The sequence below is a fragment of the Rhinolophus ferrumequinum genome, chromosome 10 (genome assembly GCF_004115265.2).
Source record: "Rhinolophus ferrumequinum isolate MPI-CBG mRhiFer1 chromosome 10, mRhiFer1_v1.p, whole genome shotgun sequence".
Lineage (NCBI taxonomy): Eukaryota > Metazoa > Chordata > Mammalia > Chiroptera > Rhinolophidae > Rhinolophus > Rhinolophus ferrumequinum.
The window spans coordinates 37,239,693-37,263,035 of NC_046293.1; the positions used below are offsets into that span (position 1 = coordinate 37,239,693).

Below are 23,343 nucleotides of genomic sequence, written 5' to 3' on the forward strand. Positions count from 1 at the left end.
CCAAGAACAAGTTTTTTTTCCCCTTAACCTATTTATTATGGAAAATTTCAAGCACACACAAAAGTCATCAATCAAATAGTATAATGAACAGCATTTTATCATCACCCAGCTCCAAGAATTATTAACTCATGATCAATCTTGCTTTATTTGTATGCTCATATACTCCCTCCATACCCACACACTACACTCTGGATTATTTTGAAGTAAATCCCAGGTATTATATCATTTCATCCATAAATATTTCACTGTGTAGGTCAAAAGATGATGACTAAAAAATAATCAAAGTACCAATCACACCTAACAAGTTAACAGTTTCTTAATAGGACCAAATCTGTGTTCAAATACCCATTAACTCATGAATATTCCTTCATAGTTTGTCAAAATCAGGATCTCAATAAGATCTATAAACTGCAGTTGGTTCATATATTTTTTATGTTTCTTTATTCAAAGATTTACCCTTTCTAACTAATACAAAATAATATTGAATGTCAACTGTAACTGAAAAAAACAATAAAATAAAAAATAAAAAGATTTGGGTGGTGAACACACAATGTGATTTATAGATTAATGTAATACAGAATTGTATACCTGAAATCTATATAACTTTACTAACAATTGTCACCCCAATAAACTTCAATTAAAAAAAAATAAGATTTACCTTCTCTCTCCTTTCTGTTCTTTCTCGCCCCTCCATCCCTCTCTGTCCCCTACAACGTATCTGTTGTAAAAACCAGGGTTTTCTACCCCCAAGGATTGCTTTCATGATACTTTCTACTTCCTCATTTAAAAGGTTCCAGGACCATGCAAGTAGTAGAAAACCCTCAGAATCTCCACTCCCCATAAGCTGAGACAGAACAATTGTCTTGATGACATTTAGTGCTAGGTGGTTAATAATTTTCTAGTCGTGTAAGTGTGTAGCCATTTAAAGAGTTTGCCTTTATGCTATGGTCTCAGCTCCATCTCTTCACCTGTAGAAGCTCAGAGCATTTTAAAGTGTTGTATAGAAAGGAGAGTTTCATATCATTTAGTCCTTAATATTATGTAGAAATAAAACCTTGCTACTTTAAAAAATCTTTTTTGGATCAATTTGCAAGTTTCTTCACCTCTCTGAGTCACTATTTCCTGTAGATTGGAGTAATATTCTTTACTTATTGCATTGTTTTAGGGAGTAAAGGAGGTAATGTATACAAAGTGGGTAATGCATAAAGGGTAGCCTTTCTGGGTAGAGGAGATTTTTTTGAGCAGGGTTTAAAGAATGAATGTTATTGGATTCAAAATGGTTGAAGGAGGAGTACTATACCAAGAGGATAAAGAAGTGAAAGGACATTTTAGGTCAAAGGCACAACTTGTGTCCTATGACTTAAGCTCCGTTTTCATCCACAATCAACTTTATTGATTCATAATTCTGTTGTTTGTGCTTATTCAGTCTTTTGAGGAAATAATTGCAAAACTACCCAACAGTTCCTATAAAATATGAATCTTAATGTGAATATGCAAATCTGTGTTATAGTATTAAAATAAGACCCAAACCAAAAGGATCCTACTTGAATATCTCCGTTATAAATCATACACTTATGTCAGATTTTCCTGTCAGTTTTCTGAGCTGGTAAAACACTCAGTTGTGAGATTCATTGATTCAAAATGATGAGCTATTTGCAATCGTTTTCAAGCAAGGTTTTGGAACTTATGAATTGGTAGCAATTTTGTGTTGGCACATCTCTTGCAGATCTCTCTGGTTTTCCAGCCTTACTTTGGCAGGAAAATCAAGGAAAACATATCTATAGGATTTGGAAAATTCACATACCCTCATATAGCTGCTGGTCACAAGTTCTAACTCCTTTTATCAATTCCATCAGAATAATTTTCTAATATCCTATAAAGCAACATACAAGATACAAGTGAACCTCTGCAAAGCACAATGTGTGCTGAGAAATAGCAGTTACTTAACAAGCACATTTCCTTCCTACTCTTTCTGTGCTTGTACAACAGATCCATCCAAACTATACAGCAATGCAAATTACAGTGCCACACTGGTTAAAAAATTAAATATATAAAATGCATAGCTGTGGTTCTGCATTTGCAGATTAAACTAACTGCAGATCAAAAATATTTGAAAAAATGTTATGTCATTCCTGATGTGTACTATGTAGTTAGGCCTACAATGGTTGCATCTGTACTGAACATCTACAGATTTTTTGTCATTATTCCTTAAACAATATAGTATAATAACTATTTACATAGCATTTACAGTGTATTAAGTATTATAAGTAATCTAGAGATGCTTTAAGTTCTATTGGAGGATACATGTAGGTTATATACAGATACTATACCATTTTATATAAAGAACTTGAGCATCTGTAGATTATGGTATCTTTTGGGGTCATAGAACCAGTTCCTTACTAATACTAAGGGAAGACTATTTCTGGTTCTGAGATAGTTTCAAATCTTGATAAAATCCACCACTTTGAATTAGAAAGGATGTACCTTACCAGACAAAAGATTTCAGCCTGCTATGTTAAGTGCTCCTTAATTCTTTACCAATCCCATACTTCTTTACCAACCAAAGAGAGCTTTTATCACAACAGAGCTTTTATCACAACAGAGCTGGTGAATCTACTCTCATTGCTGGCAATTACATGAACAATAATTTCCTTAAGAATTGCCTCAGAAATTCTTAGAAATTTTATTTTTACAATTTATTTTCCAGAAAGATCTAGATTTGGCAAAGTTCTCCATGACAATAGGCCTGCTGTTGTTTTTGAGTTTAATTAATGAGCACATAAGTCATTTACTTTGGTTCATTTTGAATGTCTTTGAATACTCATATATGAAAAGTTCCATATACTTACAGTAATTCAGACATAGACCTGTCAGGTATCAACTCCTTAGGCAAAAGGACAATTACAATAATAAAAGGGGAAAAAAAGATTGACTGAATATTATAGATGGGCTAAACTTAGGTGGTTGCGCAAGTATCTTTTCTCTTTAGACCCTGAAAAGAAATAATTTTCTGGGACAGAATTGGTCATCTAGAATTACATTTTCCCTGAGAAAGTTTCACCTGGATCTCTACCAGTTTTTTTAAAAAATAATCTCTTAGGTCATCTTTGCAAAATAAATATTACAAATTGTTCTCTTTAACCCCCATAGAAAAATGTGGAAATGCACATATAAGGATGTGTGTCATAAACCAAACCCTTCCTAGTGGAACTTAGTCCTTGGATAAAGAGAGTATTTCTGTACTAAAGCTCTCTACTAGCAATTTTTACTATAATGAAAAAACCAAAAGAGTAAAACAGTGAAGCTCTGGTGTTGTAGATTCCTAAGGTAAATTGAATATCTTCCTGATATACGATAGGCCAAGTAAAACGCTCCTTTACAGAAATGGCCAGCTATAAAAAGTTGCTAGCCGTAGTTTTGCTTGTAGTGGAAAAGAAGCTACTACTTTGAGCTTGACTTAATGAAAACTAAGAAAAAAAATTGTTTTTCAAAATTATAATGATTGTTCTGCATTTTAATGCCTGTACATTAAGATTTGTAGTATTTAGAGAGAGATAGTTACAGTTTTCCCCCTCAGCTTGACAGTCAACTCTACCATAAACTCTTTGGTTGATTTTGAATCTTTATATTTACATGCCTATCACTTTTGGAATTTCCAGTTAATATCTGTGCACTAATTTTGGCTGAAATAACTTTTTTTTAAGTAATATTAATTTTGGATCTGTTATGGACAGAAAATATTTTTAGCTGAACATTTTTTTTTTTTTTCAGAAATGAAATGCTTGTCTTTGTAAAACCATGATAGTGTAATCAGAGAAACATAAACAGCTTGGCGTGGTTACCAAGATTGGTATTTCCTGAGTAGTAGATAATAAATAGGTTGGTAGCAGAAAGAAAAAGAAGCAAATAAAGAAGTTTTATAACTGTTAAGTGTCTGCAAACTATTTATGTCAACATTATTGGAAAGTTTTTGGAAAAGTGGGTCCTTGTTATGAAAGCAAAGGTAGCCCAAATCACTAAATGAAAGGATTCATTTATGTATTTGACAAATATGTACTGACTGCTTCATATGTGCTGGGTCCTATCCTAAGTCCTTTACATGTGCTGTCTTATACAGTCTTCACAGCAATTTATGAAGTAGGCATTGTTGTTATCATCCTACTGATGATAAAACTGAGGCTCAAAGAGGTTAACTTGTCCAAGGTCAAAAGCTAAAAGTGGTGAAGGTGGATTTTGAACCCAGGTCTGTCAAATCCACAGCTAAGAAACACTGCCTTGGTCTCTGTCTTCAGGTATGCAGCCCATTTTGCTGTAAAATTTTATATAGTTACCCGCCGTTGCCCCTTCTCCTGGGCAGGTATATGTTATCTTTTAGGGAGGCTGTGAGATCTTAGATAACTTACAGTGGATATGTGTTGTTGGAATAACAGAACCAGCAAAGCTCTAATGAAAAACAACTGTGAGTCCACCATAATTTTTAAGTGGTTGCTGTGCATTACCAATTCATTTTTTTGGGGGGGGGCATATCACTTTAAAGACTTATTATTTGCATTTTGCTAATTATTATATGTCATGTTTGTGGGAAAAAGCAGCTATGATGATAAATGCTATGTTCTCCATAACTCTTCTCAACAACTGACGAGTATCTACTTACTTATTTGTTTATAATCTGCCTCTCAACTTCAAAGCATTGACCCCATCCAGGCAGCGATTTTTGTCTCTTCTGTTCACTGTAGTATCTCCAGAGCCTCAAAGAGTACCTGGCACATTGTGTAGGGGCACAATGAATATTTGTTAAATGAACAGAATGATATTATTTCTAAGATGTAATAGAAGGCTACGTTTACATATATTCATTTCAGCTCAAATTTCAGAATAAGTTATACTGCACGGTTTGAGGTCATATGAGATGGAAAAAATAATACCAATTATAATGCCAGGCATTATTTTTGATCCTTAAAAAGCTAAGAATTATTTTCTCCATTTTATACATGATGAGACTGAGTCTCAAAGACTGTATCACCTTCCCGCAACTTGGACAGTTGTTTGGATCTCAAAGACTGCATTTTTCACACCCTGTCTCAGGAGTGATGCTTCAAGCTATTCAGCGCAGAAGGGAGCAGAGGATGGAATGTTCTCCAAATCTCTGCAGTTCTCACTTCACTCATAGTGCTGTCAAAATTCCACCAGGGAGGCAGCCAGGCCACGTAATGGTTAAGAGCCAGGCACTGTACTCTGACAGGTACAGCTGTCAGGTCTTTATTTGCTATGTGGCCTTGAGCATGAAACCTTTCTGAACCTTAGTTACCTCATCTGTAAAATGGGGCTAATAATAGCAATTACCCCCCCATTAGATTTATACGAAAACCAAGTGGGATAATTTACATAGAACGCATAGTTTAATGCCTGGCATATACAGTTGTCCCCCTGATCTGCAGTTTCACTTTCTGTGGTTTCAGTTACCTGTGGGCAACAGCAGTCTGAAAATATTAAATTCCAGAAATAAACAATTTTAAGTTTCAAATTGGGCACCATTCTGAGTAGATGATGAACTCTCATGAGGTCCCGCTCTGTTCCGCCTGGGACGTGAATCATCTCTTTGTCCAGTGTGTCCATGCTGTATATGCGACCCACCTGTTAGTCACTTGGAGCTGTCTCGGTTATAAGATCTACTGTTGCAGTATCACATTGCTTCTGTTCAAGCAACCCTTATTTTACTTAACAATGGCCCCAAACCACAAGAGTGATGCTAGCAATTTGGATATGCCAAAGAAAGGCTGTAAAGTGCTTCCTTTAAAGTGGAAAGGTAAAAGTTGTCAGCTTAATAAGGAAAGAAAAGAACATACGCTGAAGTTGCTAAGATCTACAGTAAGGACAAATCTTCTGTCCATGAAGAAGGTAAAACAAATTGGTACTTGTTCACTGAGAGAGAGAGAGAGATACCACATCCACATAACTTTTATTATGGTGTATTGTTATAATTGTTCTACTGTGTTATTAGTTTTTGTTGTTAAATCTCTTACTGTGCCTAATTTACTAATTTAACTTCACCCTAGGTATGTGTGTCTAGGAAAAAACATAGTATATATAGAGTTCGGTAGTTGCTGCAGTTTTAGGCATTCACTGAGGGTCATGGCAGGGATCCCCATGTGGAGAAGAGGGGAGGCTACTGTAGTTACAGACTAATCCCAGGTAGTAACCAGATGCTTCGGTAAGAAAAGGGACTCTGAGGAGGCAGAAAATGTGGCAGAGGTGCAGGGGTGCTAGGGTATCCCTGATGGGTTTGTAAAAGCTGGTTGTACACAACTCTTCCCAACTCTGTGCTCAGTGACTTCACGTTGGTAGCTTGAAATCAGCCATGGTACAAATATCAGCCCCTGCACCATCAGCTGGTTGTTAGACAGTTCCTAGCATGTACAGGTGGAGGTGGTCTAGTTTTGGAGGTGATTGCCTTGCTTTGGTTTGGAGCAGGAGTGAGCAATGCCTGTCCGCAGTAGCAGACTGCCTCATCACACTTGATGATTTAAAGACGCTTCCCGAACCATCCACCAGACACATGGAGGCTATAGGCTCTGGCATGAAGTCATATTTAAGTAGCAATGAAGACAAAGGGTACCCCCAATTTTAAGGACTCCTACAAGAGCATAGACTAAATTTCTTTATGGGGAAACTATTGTTGTTCCATCTCATTATTACTTCCAATCAACAACCCTTCCGTAGGAAACTCCACTAGTCAATGTATCACTCTAGCCCCCTAACCATCCCGATAAACCCCATGTAAGCATCAGCATTCAGAAGACAGTGTTTTAGCTCAGCCTGGTGGTTCTCAAAGCGTGGCCTCAGGACCAGCAGCGTCAGCATTACCCAGGAATTTGTGAGAAATTCTAGATCCCCACCCCAGACCTATTCGATCTGAGATTCTGGGGATGGGACCAGTTTTTACCAAGCCCTTCAAGTGATTCTGAACCACTAGTTTAGATTTCGTCTTGTCATAAGGCAGTGGCAATGAGAATCCAGTAGAAATGCGTAAGTTATGCTAAAATGTTCTCTCCCATCCATTTGAAATCTTGATCTAATAAACATCCTTTAGTAGATTCTCATGAAATGTTCTTTTGTATATTGTTTAAATCTCTAGCATACTGTGTGTTAATCAGCAGTTCTCCCAAGACTACATTTAATTGACAGACTGCAATATATTTATCATTTGTTGACAATGACTACTAATAGTCTAGCTTAAATTCTATTAAATGAAAATCCATAGAAATTCTCTTAAGAAATATTCAGAGAAACCCTTACAGTTCTGCTGTATCTCTTGTTGACCAATGGGTTATGCAGGCATGAAAAGAGAGTTCATCTTGTTAGTATATTGACTGAATTAAAGCACTTTAAATACAAAGGTGAAAGTTGATTAACGCAGAGAAATAGTCACATTTCAGGTACACAAAGGACAGGGTGGGGATAGAAGGAGTAGAGAAACCTTGAAAGGCATTTGACAGGGGAAGGTTGTATTCCCCAGAGAGCCCTGTCAAGCAGCTCTGTCGACAACAAAAAGGAGAAAACAAATAAATTGGAGGTTGTGTGAATGTCACAAGACCAGAATATAAATACATGTGACACAGAGAGAAGTAAATACCAATAATTCACATTCTCACAAAATGTTTAAGGGTGATACCTTCTAGCTATGCCAAAATGAAAAAAGGAAAAATAGTATGTAGGTAAATCTCCCAGACACTGGTCGAGAATTCACCTTTTATTCATAATGCCAACCCTCAAAAGGCACCACTGTAGGTACAATAGGCCAAATAATAAAAACAAAGACAATGTGTGACAAGACTCAGGACTCAGACATCTAGAAACGGATTTAACATTCAGAGAACATTTCAACTCTGTTTAACTTTCTAACTCACAAGAGAGAATTCAGTCTTTATTCTGAGCAGAAAAAGAAAAGACAGAATGTGGAATTTGGGACTTCGGTTTTCCCTTTACACCCAACAAATTGCAGAAACATGCATCCAAAAATAGGTTAAAAATGATGGTGGTTGTCTTATTCTCTTTTCCATTAAAAATCATTTCAAGCTTTTCTTATCAACATAATTATCTGCGTGAACTAAATCTTAGCCAGCTCTTAAAGGTGAGAGGCCCTTTTAGCACTGGTTTCCCCAGTGCCACCCAGTTCATATTTGGCTTTGAGCTCAGTGACACCACCTGTCTGCCCCAGGTCTGGTTCAAAGAGTGCCTTCTTGAAAACATTACGTAACTGCCTTTTTCCTGCTCCCCGTGCCTTACCTCACCATATCTAATGGCAGCTCTGGCCCAGAATCCAGGAATGTTGCTCCAGATAGGCCTGGCGGGTCTCACTGCTCATTCACACGAGCTCCCCTTTCCCTGCCTGCGAAGTCAGAACACCCTGTCTTTCTGGTCACCCATGTCCTGCCAGCTCAGGAAACAAGACCCTTAGTCTGGCGTGAGAAACCTGGTTTCCTCCCCATGGCCATAAAGCTTTCAGTTTTAAGTAATGAATAAATATTACTTTGCTAGAAGGTGCTTATACTCAACCCCCAATAAACCCTCTAATAAAGAAGTATTGTTCTATCATGCAGAGCTGTAGGTAAGAAAATGAAATGCCCCCTTCCCACCCCCCCACCCCGCTCCCAGAGCCAATTGAGCCCTACCAGAAGGCCAAGAAATGACAATATGTTGAATTATTTCAGGTTTTATAGCAAATACCCGATGCAAAGATCTAGAAGTGAAACTTTACCAAAAACCAAAAGGATGATCAGTTTCATAATATTTAGACATGTCATGATGTACAACCAAAATTATAAGAAGTATATTTGAGATGCTTTCTGTTCAAAAAAAAAAAATCAAAGATTCTTCATAACTGGATAACTTCCTTGGCCCTTTTCTGTTTTCACTAGACTCTGGATGGCACCGTTTTCTGATGATTTCAATTGTTTCACATATGCGGATGACTAACAAATGCTTATCTCAGCCCAGTCCTCTCTCCTGAGCTCTAGGCCCGTGTGGCTGAGCTTTGAGTCTACGTGGGCCTCGTCATTTTCCACTCCCATTCTGCTCTTCCTCGTGTATCTCCTGTCTTATTAAATGTCAACACCATCCACTTGGCAGCTCAAGTCAGGTAGCTAGCACTTTCCTGATCCCTCCCTCTTCTTCAGTCCTCACATCTAGTCAGTCCTTAGAGCCTAGGTATTCTGCTTCCTTGTCACTCAAGCACACCCATGCTCCAACCCTATTGCTTCCTGAGCTCAGGCGCTCACTGTTTCTCCACAGAGCAGCCTCTTAGCTAGTCTTCCCTTCCCAATTCATTGTTCACAGCCAGAAGGACCATTCTAGAAGGCAACGTTGATCATAGCCTCCTCCTGCTGCAAATGAAATAAAAGTCCTTTGTGACTTAATTCCTGTCCATCTCTGCAAGCACATATTTTGCCTTTTCTTCTTTCACTCTCTGCACTGGAGCTGTAGGAGTCCTCAAATGTTAGCTCTGCATTTCTCCATGCTTTTGTACCTATGAGTACTCTCCTTACTCTTCCTCACATCCTTCTCTTAGCTAATTTCTTCTTATCCTTCAACACCCATCTTCCTCCAGGAAGTTTTCCGAAGTCTCCCTTGGGTTAATTGTCCTTTCTATGTATTACAGCAGATCTGGTCCTAGTACTTATACAATATTGTAACTTCATTCTCCTCTCTTTCTCCACTGGACTGAGAGCTCCTCGAAGGCTGAGACTTTCTTTTCACCTGTCAATTTCCAGAGCCATGTGCAGGGTCCGGCTATTGAACGTCTTCAGAAAAGTTCAGTTGATCGACTAGGTGAAATCCTCTACAATGAGGTAGAGGATTTACCATATGCTCCTGTGTAACTTCTTGCTGGAAACCAGCCTAAGTCAAGGCTACACAGAAGCAGACACGACTGAAGTGGGAAAATTTGTTCAAGCAAAGCAGAGTCAGATTTCTAAGATGCTGGCTTGGTCATTGGAGTGTGTCTCTCGTAAAGACAAAGGAGAAAGTCTTAGCTAATGCCAACTTCAGCACAGCAGCCGCGAAGGACAAAGATAGTTACGTGGGAGAGAGTCTGACCCTTATGCACCTGCAGACAGACATAATAAGGGGGCATAGGCACACACTTAGGGATTTAACAATCCCCATAGAAGCAGGTTTCAGAAGGCTCCACCTAGTTTGTTGCCAATAAACAAAAAAAGGAGCTCTTTTTTCCATTGTTTCAGTTCTGTAAATTCTTCTTTTCTTTTCTTTTTTTTTTTAAGGAGGGCACAGCTCACAGTGGCCCATGTGGGGATCGAACCGGCAACCTTGGTGCTACCAGCACCATGCTCTAACCAACTGAGCTAACCGGCTGCCCCTGTAAATTCTTAATGGGATAATATATAGTAAGCCCCTACATGCCTTATTAAACTTACACCTCAATTAGATATTTTTAAAAAAATGACTTTTGAGAAAAAACTTCATCCTTGACCTGGAAATGTCAGCCACAATGTGGACATCACAAAAAAACATCAGTATGACCACTCCCAAATTTGCGCATCTTCTGCGGAGAAGATGCCTCCCTGGGTCCTATCTGCCTTGTTTTCTACCCAGACCTGTCCAGTCCATGCCATGCTCACACACTTTAAGGCTGCGTCTCTCCACTGGGAATGTTACCTACTGCTGTTAAGCCATGCAGCTAGTCCTAATGATGGAAAACCCTGCAAACAGCCCATACTACAGAAGGCTTGGTTTTTGGCTTCAGTTGTTCAGGTTTCAGTGAAACCTGAACAACTTTCACCTTGGGAACCCAGGAGGGTACAAGCAACTTATTGATTTTGTAATCAAGGAGTGAATAGGATAGAGGTGTTACCTTAAAATGCTATGTTGGTTTTGTAAGTAAACAGCTCTACTACCCTAGCAGGGATGGTCTGCGGTTTGAAGCTGGCCCTAGGGATAGGAATTATGAATATTATCATACAAGTCATTTAATGGCTTGTTAAATGATTCTCACTCAGTTACCATTCCAACATCCGTCTCTAGGAAAATTGTGCTTATTAGAAAATGCAATACTGTTGCTTATGTTTTCTATCTTAAAGTAGAACTTAGCAACATTTTAAGGTTTCCAAAATTGAGTGTGAATAGATATGTTTTGATTGAACTTGTTTAAAAAACTCCAGTGCACTAAAAGGAACATCTGTTGTGACGAACCAGTCGAGTATCTTTTCTCTCAAAGTTGCCATTCCTCCTGTGAGACCTTCTTTCAGCCACACACATCCCTTCTCTTTGCATCATTGACACTCAAGAACCTGGAAATCACTTTCTATTTCTCCCTCTCCAGTGTCCTCCCTTCAGTCATGGTATCGCCAAAACTTACAGATTCTGCTTTTGCTACACTTTTCCTCTCTGTCGCTTTCTCTGACTTCGCCTGCCACTGTCTGAGCTCTGGCACACCTGATATATTAATCTTCCCTAGATTAGTAAAATAACATCCTGATATTCTCACTGCCAACCCACCCAACACCACCGCTCATTTTCCTGAAAATGTCATGAATCATGTCATCCCTGCTCAAACATTTTCAAGGGAGCCCCACTACTTATGAAATCAATCCTACAACGCCAAATTTCCAACCTACCTTTCCTGGTAGCTCTATGTTTTGGCTTTTTTTTTTTTCTAGGTAGCTCTATCTTCTGTTATTTCAGTTCTGGGCACATGTTTGCTGTTCTTTGCACACAATTTATGCAGTCCTGCCTCTGTGCTGTTGCTCATGCTGTTTCACTCAAGAGACCTGGTCTGAGTGCTGATTCCATTATTTACTAGCTTTACTTGTTTCCTCGATTATGACATGGGGATCATAATAGCACCGGCTTCATAAGGTTTTGTGATTATTACATGAAGAAATCCATACAAATCCCTTAAAAGTACCCCCCAGCACAGGTAAGTACTTGTATTCAGTAAACGTTAGTGATCGTGATTATCATTACCACCCCTTTCAAGGACCATTTCAAATCCACCTCTTTAGTGAAGCCTTTTTAATTGCCCAGCTCAATTGTTAATTTTCCCCTCTTTTTGTACTTCTCTGAATAGCGTTTGACATATAATGCCCTGCTTCAGAATAATGTGTGTACTTATCTTGGCCTGGACTGGACTATACACTTATTGAGACTGAGGAACTTTTATTCGTTGTTGTATACTCTGCCTTGTATGGCACCTGGCACATCAAGAGGACTTAATACATACTGGCTAGATTGAAATAATTTGATTTTACTATTTTTTTAAACTCTGTTCCACAGCCGAGAAAAAATAGCACATAAAGATAAGTAAATGAAATGAACACCTTGATAACAAGGATGTGACTGGTACAAGACACTGAGATTGATGTCATTAGAATTCACAACTTGCCCCGATAACATCCTTTCATTCCTGTTCTCCGTTGCAGGTCTGCTTAGTGGCCTATCTTGGTTTGTTTATGCTTTGTGTCTCATATCAAGTTGATGAACGGACATGTATCCAGTTTGCTATGAAAGTAAGTTGTCATTTTTCTCTCGCTTTTATTGTCACGTAGAAAGAAACACAAGTACACAATAAAGGAGTGCTTTTTTTAAGGGGTTGCAATATCTGATTTTTCTAGAAATTTTTAGGGAGGCCAAAAATTGTTTTAGGAGGGAATTCATCCAGACGCCAAACATAATGCTAATTTTTTTAAGTCTTAATTTCCATGCAGTGGGTTGGCATGGAACATATGAAGTCTGTCCTTGAATGCCCTTAAAAGGAATATTGAAAATTCAGTGTCAACAGAACACTTTGCCAGAGAAATGATGCCTGTATCAGTGCCCACTTCCATATCTTGGGGGTTATTTAGAATATTTTAATAATGAAGCAGTCTAAGTGTATTTCCTCTTGTAGGTGGGATCACTGAGACAGACAAAGTACATTGGGTCCCTCCAAATGCTCTGTGCCAACAGTCTGAGGGCAAAGGGGAAGGAGAGGTGGGATGTGCCTGGGTTAGCAAGAGTGTGTGTATTTCATGTGCATGTAGTTTTCCTCTGTTACAGACAGTGCATCCAGATGGAGCTGGCTCAAGTACACAGCATTTTCACTACACATAGAATCTACTTTAAATGGAAACATAGACACACCCTTTCAGAGTTTAGGGAGATAAACACCCAAGTCAGCAATCAGAGTTAGTAGAAATCAAATTCCTATATTTTCTTTCAACTGCTGTAGCAGAGAACAAAAAGCTTTCTGTAATTTTTTTTTTTTTTTGGTCCACTCACATCATTCACTTCTCTTCTACAAGAAAACACATAAAAAACTAGATACTCCTTTGTTCACTAAAACAAGAAAGTAGAAGGCAAGAGTAAGTTAACCATATTATGTGGAAATTTGGAAGATGCAGAAAATCAGATGTTAGTATATTCTAGTATAATTGAAGCTGTTGACATAAAAAAACAATATGCTGCGACATATATATATATATATATATATATATATATATATCGTAAAAGAATAATAATTATTAGGATAAAAAGTGTTCACATTATATTAGATAGCAAAACAAGCTAGCTACACAAAATGTATGGCATGATCCTATAGAAAAATAACAGCTCTATGTGGTTAGAAAAAAAACAGTTATCTGTGAGTAGTGCAATTATAACTGCATTGTGTAGTTTTTCTCCAAATTTGAAATGTTCTTCAGTTAGACATTTCCAATTTATAAAATTAATGGATGCTATTTTTTAAAAAGAATGATAGAATTAGAATCTTGGTAGATATGCCTCCATTTGGAACTTACACTTTTTCTAAGGTGTTCCCTAAAAAGCCAGATAAAGCAGACATCAGTCCATGTTTGTTTGTTTGTTTTGTAAAGCAAGTCTTGGGGATGATTTTCTTTTAAAAGCCAGAAAGCCTAGTTAAAAATGGCCTGTTAAATTACTGGAACTTCACTCACCAAGTAAAAAATGCTCTAAACTAGATTCCTGAATGTGTGTGAAAGGCCCTCCTTTCCTCCCCAGATGATTCTAGGAAACAGCAGAGGCAAAAGCATCAGCTTTACAGAGGCCCCCAAAGCCATCTCAACATCTGCGTGTAAAATAAGGAGCAACGGGGGGAAAAAAAAAGAAGTCACTGCCAATGTCAGCCAGTTTGAGGATTCCCCACTAGGAACATCTCATTAGCTGCCTTTTTTTCCCCCACCTGTGACAGACATTGACAAATTCAGAGGTACTTTTCTCCTGCATGTGACCTTTAGTGATGCTCCCTGCCAGCTCTCTAAGATGCCCGCTATATTATCTACAGTTAGAAAATAAGCTTCAGTCAATCTCAAGGTTTTCCAAAGGCACAACAGGTTACAGCAGACTTTCCTTGTGCTTTTCACACCATTTTGGGAGGAAGGAATGAAATGCATCTTTATGTGGTGTTTCTCACTAGCATAACCACATTTCAGTACCCTGTATTCTGGCCTAAGCTTTGTCTGAGAATTTATTTCCTCCTGTTGAACACCAAGACAGCCAGGGAAAGCAATCAGGAGGTGATGGCAGCATCTCCTTGTAACCTGCACACACACACACACACACACACACACACACACACACACGCACCTCCTTTTTCTTAAAGACAATAACCACTGGTGATTGTCTTTTTATCTCAAGCCACCACAGTCTTCCGAGGCCCTTTGGCAGGCCCTAGAGAGCCACCAGAGCAAGGTCCTTCTTTCTCCCTGGGTTCTGCGCTTGGATTTGGCAGGCCATTAGGCTGCAGATTTGACCTCCCGCCTTTCCCTACTTCCTGGGGCTCACCTTGATAATTTTCAGAAACGTGTTCGGTTCATATGCTTGCAGAAGTACTTCAGGGTACATGCCCCCAGGAGGGCATTTAAGGCCCAATTGCCTCGCGCCCACATCCAGGAGGGCCCTGGGCTGCTGCTGCGGCTGCCTCTTCCGGCGCAGCGCACTGCAGAGGGGACTTACCAGCCTGCCACAGGGGAAGGTAATTAAATCGAAGCCGAACCGCCTTCTTCCCGAAATCAACGAACTTTGAAGCTGCAGCAGGGTACCAATTAGAAGCAGTGAGAGAGCGGAGCTGCTCCGGGCGCTCTGTTACATAAGCGCCCGGAGCCACCGCGCCTCCGCCAGCCTGCTGCCCAGCGCCAGACACGGGGGCTGATAGAGGCAAGACAAATGCGTCCCCAGCCGGGCTTTTATCAAGATATATTTGCTTGTATTCCCAAGGTCATCGTAAACACTTTCATTGATAGTTTATTCGTGCTGGGTAGGTAAAACAAGCCACTCGATTTTAAATTGCAGAGTCGAACCCAGAAGCTTGTTGCTGTCAGATGTGCTAAAGCCATGAAGGAAAATTGCTACAGTGCTGCAGATGTAGCCTCCAGGCTTGGGGGATCAAGTATATATTTATGTCTTAAAAGGGATAGGAGATTTGATTTTGTGGTTCACTCCTGTTTACTTGGCCTGATGCTTTCATGGAGTGGGAGAAGCAGAATCACCATGTGTGAGATATGCACCACTGAAAATGGTAAGGGGCATGGCTTTTGTTTGTGCTCTGGCGGGCTTCTAGCACATTTAAGATGCTCAATTAAAATGGAACAACCTCTGTGTTTGTGTAAATGTTTACATCCTTTCACAAGCCAAGTATGCATTTTTACTCTCACATGACAGAGAATAAGACAAAGCCAGTAGAGTTAATATCCTAAGAGTTCTGAGAACTGACAGCTCTTTCCATCCCTACTAATTTGTTTATTTCACAAATACTTACATAGTCCTACTACGTACCAGACACTGTTCTAAGCCCTTACAGATATCAACTCTTTTGATCCTTATAATAATCCTCTGAAGTAGGGGCTGTTATGATCATCCTTCCAAGTTTACAGGGGTATTGCTTAATTTGCTCAAGGCCCATAGTTTGTGAGGGGAGAACAAGGATTTGACCTTAGGCCGACTGGCTTCTTGGCCTGTGCTCATAATCATCACCTGGTACCAGTACCACTGTACACTTGTTAAATGTCTTGAGCAAATCTTTTGATCTCTGCACCAAAGGTCATCTTTCAAAAATAGACAAAAATTCACATTTCAGCAAATGAATTTTTGTGATGGTTATGAGAGAATAATATTTTCTTGCAACTATTTTAATTGTTTACAGATTGAGAATGAGGGATTATCGTCATTACTTCCAGATATTGTCCCAGTGAATACTATAGAAATTTGCTACGTAAGGATGTGTGTGTGTTGAGGGTAAGAGGGTTATTACAGTATAAGACCTTCCCCCCTTCCAGTTCCCTCCGCTGATGGCAATAAACTGTATAGAGAAAACTCCAGTTGGGGCCATTCTACTAAGCAGATGACTCTCAGGTGGGAGATTAGCTCTTTAATTTGGGCTTTCCCTGCTGGTAAAGTCATAGATTTACTCTTGTTTCCAGGGCAAGTAATTCCCAGTTGTGTGCTGGTTGCAGTGGAAAGGCAGCTATGTTGGGTACACACTCACAACACAGGCAGCATGATTTAATTTGGCTCTTGGTATGAAAAGTTTGAAGTCAAACATCAAGTCTGAATATTGCAGAACAACCTAGAATATTTCAAATATTCTGTCCCAATGGCTCCACAAAATAAACCCATACTTTTTAGCCTAAGCACTCCACTTTTTGCAGAAAACATGGCCACTGGAAGTCTTGGGGACAGAACCAAGGCAATGACATTTAATATCACAAATTAAATATTTCCTTTTTAAATTTTGAAATGGTGCAACTTTGTATTTATCTGGTTCTCTTTCTCTAAGGAAGACTAGATGTGCTGAGTATAAGTTATTCTTGTTATATCCCTGTGATATAAGATGTTTCAATAAACTGTCCCACAGGTGAAGAAATGTGGGCTATATTTGATAATCCTTCACATGGTTTGAAAATGAAATATAGTGTGTATGTTTAACATATCTTTGATGAAAACGTACAAAGAATCTATGCACTCCTTGGTTGTCCAGCCATTTTAAGAAAAAATGGCATTAACCAGTTCCACTGTCTTCCTGTGCCTCAGACATATAGTACCTAGCTTCCAGGAAAACCAGATGCATGCTTAGGGCACCAGCAACTAGAGCACGCACACATGCATGTGCACAGGCGTGTGTGCGTGCACACGCGCACACACACACACAAACACATACACACACAGAAAGAGGAAAAAAATAATTTTTTAAGTATTTTATTTTTAAGACTTGAAAACACTTGAAATTGTCAACATGTGGAAAATCACTCATTTGGAGGAGGATTTTTGTACACATATTTTCTAATCATATATTCATATACATATACATACATATATATGTTTTTAATTGAATTACGTATAGTTGGAGGTGGAGGGAGGGTATAAGCTTTTCACAGTTACTTTAATCTGAACCTAGACATGACTGGAACTAATTTTACCTTGAGGATTTCACATGCACCAGAACTGCTTCTTGTAAGGAGTAACTTTTGACTATAGTAATATAAATCTCTCACTAAGAACTGTGGTGAGTATATTAGCCCCAAAAGCTGGGGACTCTTTTCCTTATTTAGACCCTCAGTAGGCAGGACTATTAAGAGAAACATGTTGATGAGTCCAATCACAAGAACATTTCTTCTCCTGTAAAATGGCTTATATTGTGGTCATGTCAACAAGCACTCACAATTTTTGATCAAAATATTTCAGGTGTAAGCTAAATGTATGAATTTTTCGGGGATTCCACATTTCTTTAGCAGCACAATTAGAACTTTAGCCAGACTTTTCCATCCCAAGGCTAACATGTAGGCCAATAGTGTTCAGAACCTTGGTGGCTGAGTGACCATTTAGAGTTGATTTTCATGCTGAGGAACTATATAGTCATAACTGGATTTGGGGTGAGATTTGTAGGTGATGAAGCTCACATCAAATTACTTACCTTCTGAAGCCATAATTGTTTTTTTTTTCTCCCAGCAACCACTTACTGGGAATCTTGGATTCCTGGACACAGTTTGGCAACCACTATACTGAACATCATCTTTTTTGTTAACCTGTGTTGCTAGTTGACCAATTCTTGTCAATTTTGACGAACATAGTATTTACATTGCAGAAATTAATTCTTTACTCTCTATTCGTTTAATTTTTATATCAGAAGTTCTTGAGGTCAAAACAATCACAGCATGCCTTTCAGGAATGGAGCCTGTGTTTGGGATTCATCTAAGCTGCTTGCTACATCCATATACAAACATCCCACAATTAAGCTAATTTGGTTGGCTCAGTTCATGCAAAGCACGCAACATCTGGATGGCAAATGAAAATACGATGAGGGCATAAGGATTTCTCACTGACAGATAAACATGGAGCCATTTCCATGTCTTGGGTACTACGTTTTTGAGGAGAGACAGCCCTTCCATCAGGGAATTTCCTGGGACAGAAGAAAAAGAACAGTTTTTATTAATTAGCTTTCTCCCTAGTCATTCAATGTTCTTTATAACCAGCAAGGTTTTCTTCTGCTTTCTTGCAGCTGTTATACTTTTTGCTGAGTGCCCTTGGCTTGATGGTCTGTGTGCTGGCTGCAGCGTTCGCTACCCACCACTATTCACAACTCACCCAGTTTACCTGTGGAACCGCACTCGACTCCTGCCAGTGCAAACTCCCCTCCTTGGAGCCACTCAGCAGGACCTTTGTGTATCGGGATGTGACTGACTGTACCAGCATCACTGGCACTTTCAAACTGTTCTTACTCACCCAGATGATTCTTAACTTGGTCTGTGGCCTTGTGTGTGCATTGGCCTGCTTTGTGATGTGGAAACACAGGTACCAGGTCTTTTATGTGGGTGACAGGATGTGCTCCCTGACAACTTCCGAAGGCCAGCAGCAAAAGGTCTAACATTCTTGCTCAAATATGGGCGAGAACACAGCACAACGACAAGCTGAGGTTAAGAAACATGAGAGAGAGAGAGAGAGACAGAGAGACAGAGAGAGAGAAAGAAGGAGGAAAGAAAAAAACATTTTCACGATATAATATTCACTGTTCTAAATGAATATTTTTATATTTTTTTCAGGAAATGAAAGAGCATTTCTTCAGGTTTCTATAGTATTTTTCCAAATTCTTATGGAAAAAATAAGATCCAAATTGACTTTTGGATATTGAAAGAACACCAAATAAGGAAAGGATAGCATGGCTCTATCCTGGGTTTATTTCTAATATTCATTTTACCCGTTACTTTTATAATGTCTTTCCTGTTAATTTGATAATGTGAATTAACATTTCAGGCCCACTTGCTAGATTTTGTAAAGTTTTTTCCAGGCCTTTTCACCTCCCACCAGGATATCCTCAGTACGTCTTGGAGAAAGTTGGCGGTTGGGGGAAGAGCTGAATGAACAGGTTGGCTATTTTCCCTGGTAGAGATGTCATCAAGCATGAGACAACTTAAATGAGCAGAGGAGAAAAGGAGGAGACTTTGCAAAAGGCCAAATCATTTATCAGCACCTGTGCTGGGATGGTGGTTCTTCTCTCCTCAGCTTCCTCAGCTTGACTCTGTAAGCAGATCACTTACTAAATGCTTCAGATGATTGTCTGCTACTCAGTAATTGAAAATTGGTGGTGGTTGTATTCTTCATGATGTAGACAGTTTAAACATAATTACATTATGCTTCTATTCTATCATCTAAAACAAATCATTAAAACCAATTTCTGGCTAATTGTTAATTATAATTATGCTCAGAAGTCTATTGAATGAGCCCTGGCTGTACATACGTAGCACAGTTGGTATTAGGAGAAATTATTCTCACAAGAAAGGAGGCTTAAAGGTTCTTTCTTATGAAAGTCAAGCTTTATAAGGGAGAAAAAACATTTTTTTTATTAATAGCTCAGGTTAAATATACTCATTTAAGCAAAAAACAAGAGCATTTGTAATGGGAATGTTTATACAAATAGCACATTTGTGATATGTTGTGAAGTATCTCTCTTGGCAGCTAAGTACTTTTGAGGAAGAGTGGGTGATGCCAGTGTGTTCCATTCATGAAATTGTATCTCATAGATAATCCTAATATTGATTTGTATACACAGTCAACTGAGAGACTGAAATTAATGTTTTGAAGTCTTTATTTGACCATTTACACATTGACTAGGGAGGAGTTTGTTTTTAGGTGATTGTGACTTACAAAAGCACAAGTGCCTTATGGTGGAAGACTTTTTTCTTACTGTTATTAGTAAATTTGAAACAATATCAGTGTTTTAAGGAAGGAGCTCAGAATGCAAATTAATGCAGCATAAATGTTATCAAGTAGCTTTCTCTCTTAGTATTCTCTGTTGAAAGTAGAAATTCAAGAAATTCAATAATTGAGCTCAGTTTGCCTCTCCACATTGTTTATTGATATACTTTACTCATCATGAAATTCTACGCTAAAAATAGAAAACATTTTCTTGTTTGCCTTAGAAGATAAATGAATAGTTCTATTGACGGTGATAATAGTGGCTATTTCTACACAATATTGATACCCAAATAAAAAGGAAAACGTTAAGTCAGTGAGTTAGAGGACTATAAATATCTTTTATGTTCTCCAGATAAAACACCTGATTAACAGATGTTAAAATCTTTTTACGTATTGACTTGCTATAAAAATGGCCTTCCTACACACTAGCTCAGGCCAAGAAGGCACATTGGCGGGCTTACAGGACAGGGCTCAGGAGCAGACATTTGATCTCACACAAAAAGTACATCGCCGAACACCAAATATCCTGATGATAACCTGGAAAGTACTTTGTGCTCTGTTAAAAAAAAAAAAATATCCCAATAACTGAGTCTATTTTGATTTGGACAGTTTTCTACACAAAGAGGAAAATGACCAAGAATCTGAAATGTTGTAGGCTGTTCTTTAAAGAGTGAGAAACTAGTGCTTTAATGCTAATTACTGTGAACCAGTCACCACTGGAAAACACAGCCTGAATACCTTTAACAACTTTTTACAGAAAACACTACAGATTTTTCTATTAGAAAATTAGAATTCTATACATCACTGAGGTTCTCAGTGCTTTACAAGTGATTCACAGGGTATTTTAAATAATAGAATAACTTTAGCTGATGTGCTTCCTTTTTCTAAATAATGCAACCAGTAAGAACTGACATGGTGATAAGCTTAATAATAATCAGGATAGATCTATCTATCTATGATATCTATACATATCATGGGGATTTTGCTATTGTGTAATTGAATCATTCTTAAATGCCCAAAGAACAAAAACATCGTAAGTGAAAGAAGGAACAAAAGAGAAAAAAAAAAGAAAGAAACAAAGAAAAGAGTCCTGTTCTGCAAACTCACTGTGTATTGACATATGTAAGAACCATGTTGCTTGAATAACAAACTGCTTTGGGCTGGATTTGAAGTATTTTGAGTTTGTGTTTTGCAAATATTGAAGTTACAATAGTGGCAACAGAAAAGGAACAGATACACAGTTTTACTCTTAGCAAAATGTTACATTTAAAATCTGACAAGGAGCCAAGATGGTGACTGTCTCCTCTAAACCATAAAACGGTAAGATTTGCGCAATCTTCCTCCACTTCCACCTCCTCCAGGAGAATGAAATGAATCAAGACTTTGGAAAGCAGGGGAACAGCCGGGACTTGGCAGTACTTGAAATAGGAGGAATACAGCAGCCTAAATGTACAGACTTTGTAACCAGGCCCACTCGATCTGTCTGTGCCTTCACGTGATCACCATCTGTGCCTCCCTCACTCCGTCCAAATTTGTGTAGGCAGCTCCTTGGAGCCATGCCTAACAATATAGCTACACCAGGCCCGAGAAACTGTAGTCAAGTAAGAGGCCTCACTTTTTCCCCCCTCTTTGGATTCAAGTCTATAGGATCTCTTTTAAGGGTTTCCAGCCGCACACATCAGTGTGTTGTTCTGACAGTGAGAACCCATTATATATGTTTTCTATTCATGTCTAGAGCATTAGAATCTTTTAATATTATTGTACTCCCTCTCTTGCATGCACTATATCTGGAATATGTTTTTAGAGTTTTAGTAAAGAGTAGGGTAGAGGGTATATAAGGGAGATTCTGAGGGACAATGGTGAGCAGTTATTCAAAGATAATCAGAAATGAACTTAAAAGTTGTCCTAGAAATCCAATCATATTCTATCATGCAGCATACCTTGACATTTTCTAGGTCTTGTCTCTGAACTATTGCTATGTAGCCATAAATTTCTGTCAATCATGTTGGCTCTCAGTTTTTACTATACTCAGAGAACTCTACCATGTTTTTAGATGTACACTGTATATTCAAGATAGTGTTAAAAGGAGCTGATGGCCGAGTATATTGACTCACAGTGGAAACATTCATTTGGATGAAAGGTCAGTGGTGCAGCCTATGAAATGAATCCCTTGATTCATTTCTTCTGATTTTCTAGTACTTTATTATCTCAAACGATTATCCCCTTCAAAAATATTGGTCTGTACTTTGGTGTTGGTGGTTTCATTCTTCTGGCATTGATGAAATAGTGAATAGAAAACAGTGTTTCCTATATGTTTGAGGTGGTTGTTTTTAAAGGGGATGTGTATCATGCAGATTTTCTTTGTTAATAAAATTTTCATGATCTCTGAAAACACCATGTTTGGATGTACTTTAAAGTGATGGGACATCGCACGTGAACTGGTATACGTAAAATCTCTCAGCTTCATGTTTACTTCAAAAATCTGGTTTTGGAATAGATGAGAACTAATATTCATTTTTACTCCTTTGTTCCAGTGACTGTCTCTGTTTTGGTACATTGCACTCATGTAGAAATCACGGTGGTAAATACTCCCGGGCAAAGGGAGCCTGAGCTGGAAAATATCTTGTGAAAGGTACTTAGAATGCTGACCTTAATTTATATCCATTAATGTCAAGTAAAGCTTGGCCTAAGGAATAGGATACATGTTGAGTGTCACATGTTTGATCACATTCTACATTTAATTAGATAGAAAATCAGACAGCTTATTCCATTTCAAATCGGAATGCAAGGACTCCTTTTTACCAACTTTGAGACAATTTAAATAATTGATTATACTGTAAAATGCAGTGGTTCTTTTTGTTTAATTTAGTTAGAAAAACTTGGAGAATGCAAAAGGAAAGGGATAAATAATAATATAGGACACATGCTCTGAGCTGGGTTTCCTATCCTTTTTATTAGGGCTGTAGGTCTTAGGGTTGGAAATCTGCCACTTTCTCTCTGTGTGACTTTGGATAAACCATTTAGTCTTTAGATCCCTCATTTGTAAAGTTGAGAAACACGTCACTGCCTCACAGCATCATGGGAAGTTTAAATGAAGAGCACTTAGAAAAGTGACTGGCTCGTAGAGGGAGCTTAATAAACATT

At 38.5% G+C, this 23,343-nt stretch overlaps 1 protein-coding gene across 1 annotated transcript in view; it reads left to right on the plus strand.

Annotated features, from left to right (window-relative positions):
• Positions 1-18,924, plus strand: part of SSPN (sarcospan) — a 38,283-nt gene extending 19,359 nt beyond the window's left edge. The window contains exons 2-3 of the mRNA XM_033118388.1: positions 12,438-12,524; positions 18,506-18,924. Coding sequence (XP_032974279.1) covers positions 12,438-12,524; positions 18,506-18,871 — 453 coding nt within the window. The 3' untranslated portion in view covers positions 18,872-18,924. The remainder of the gene's footprint in view (positions 1-12,437; positions 12,525-18,505) is intronic.
• Positions 18,925-23,343: the final 4,419 nt, after the last annotated feature.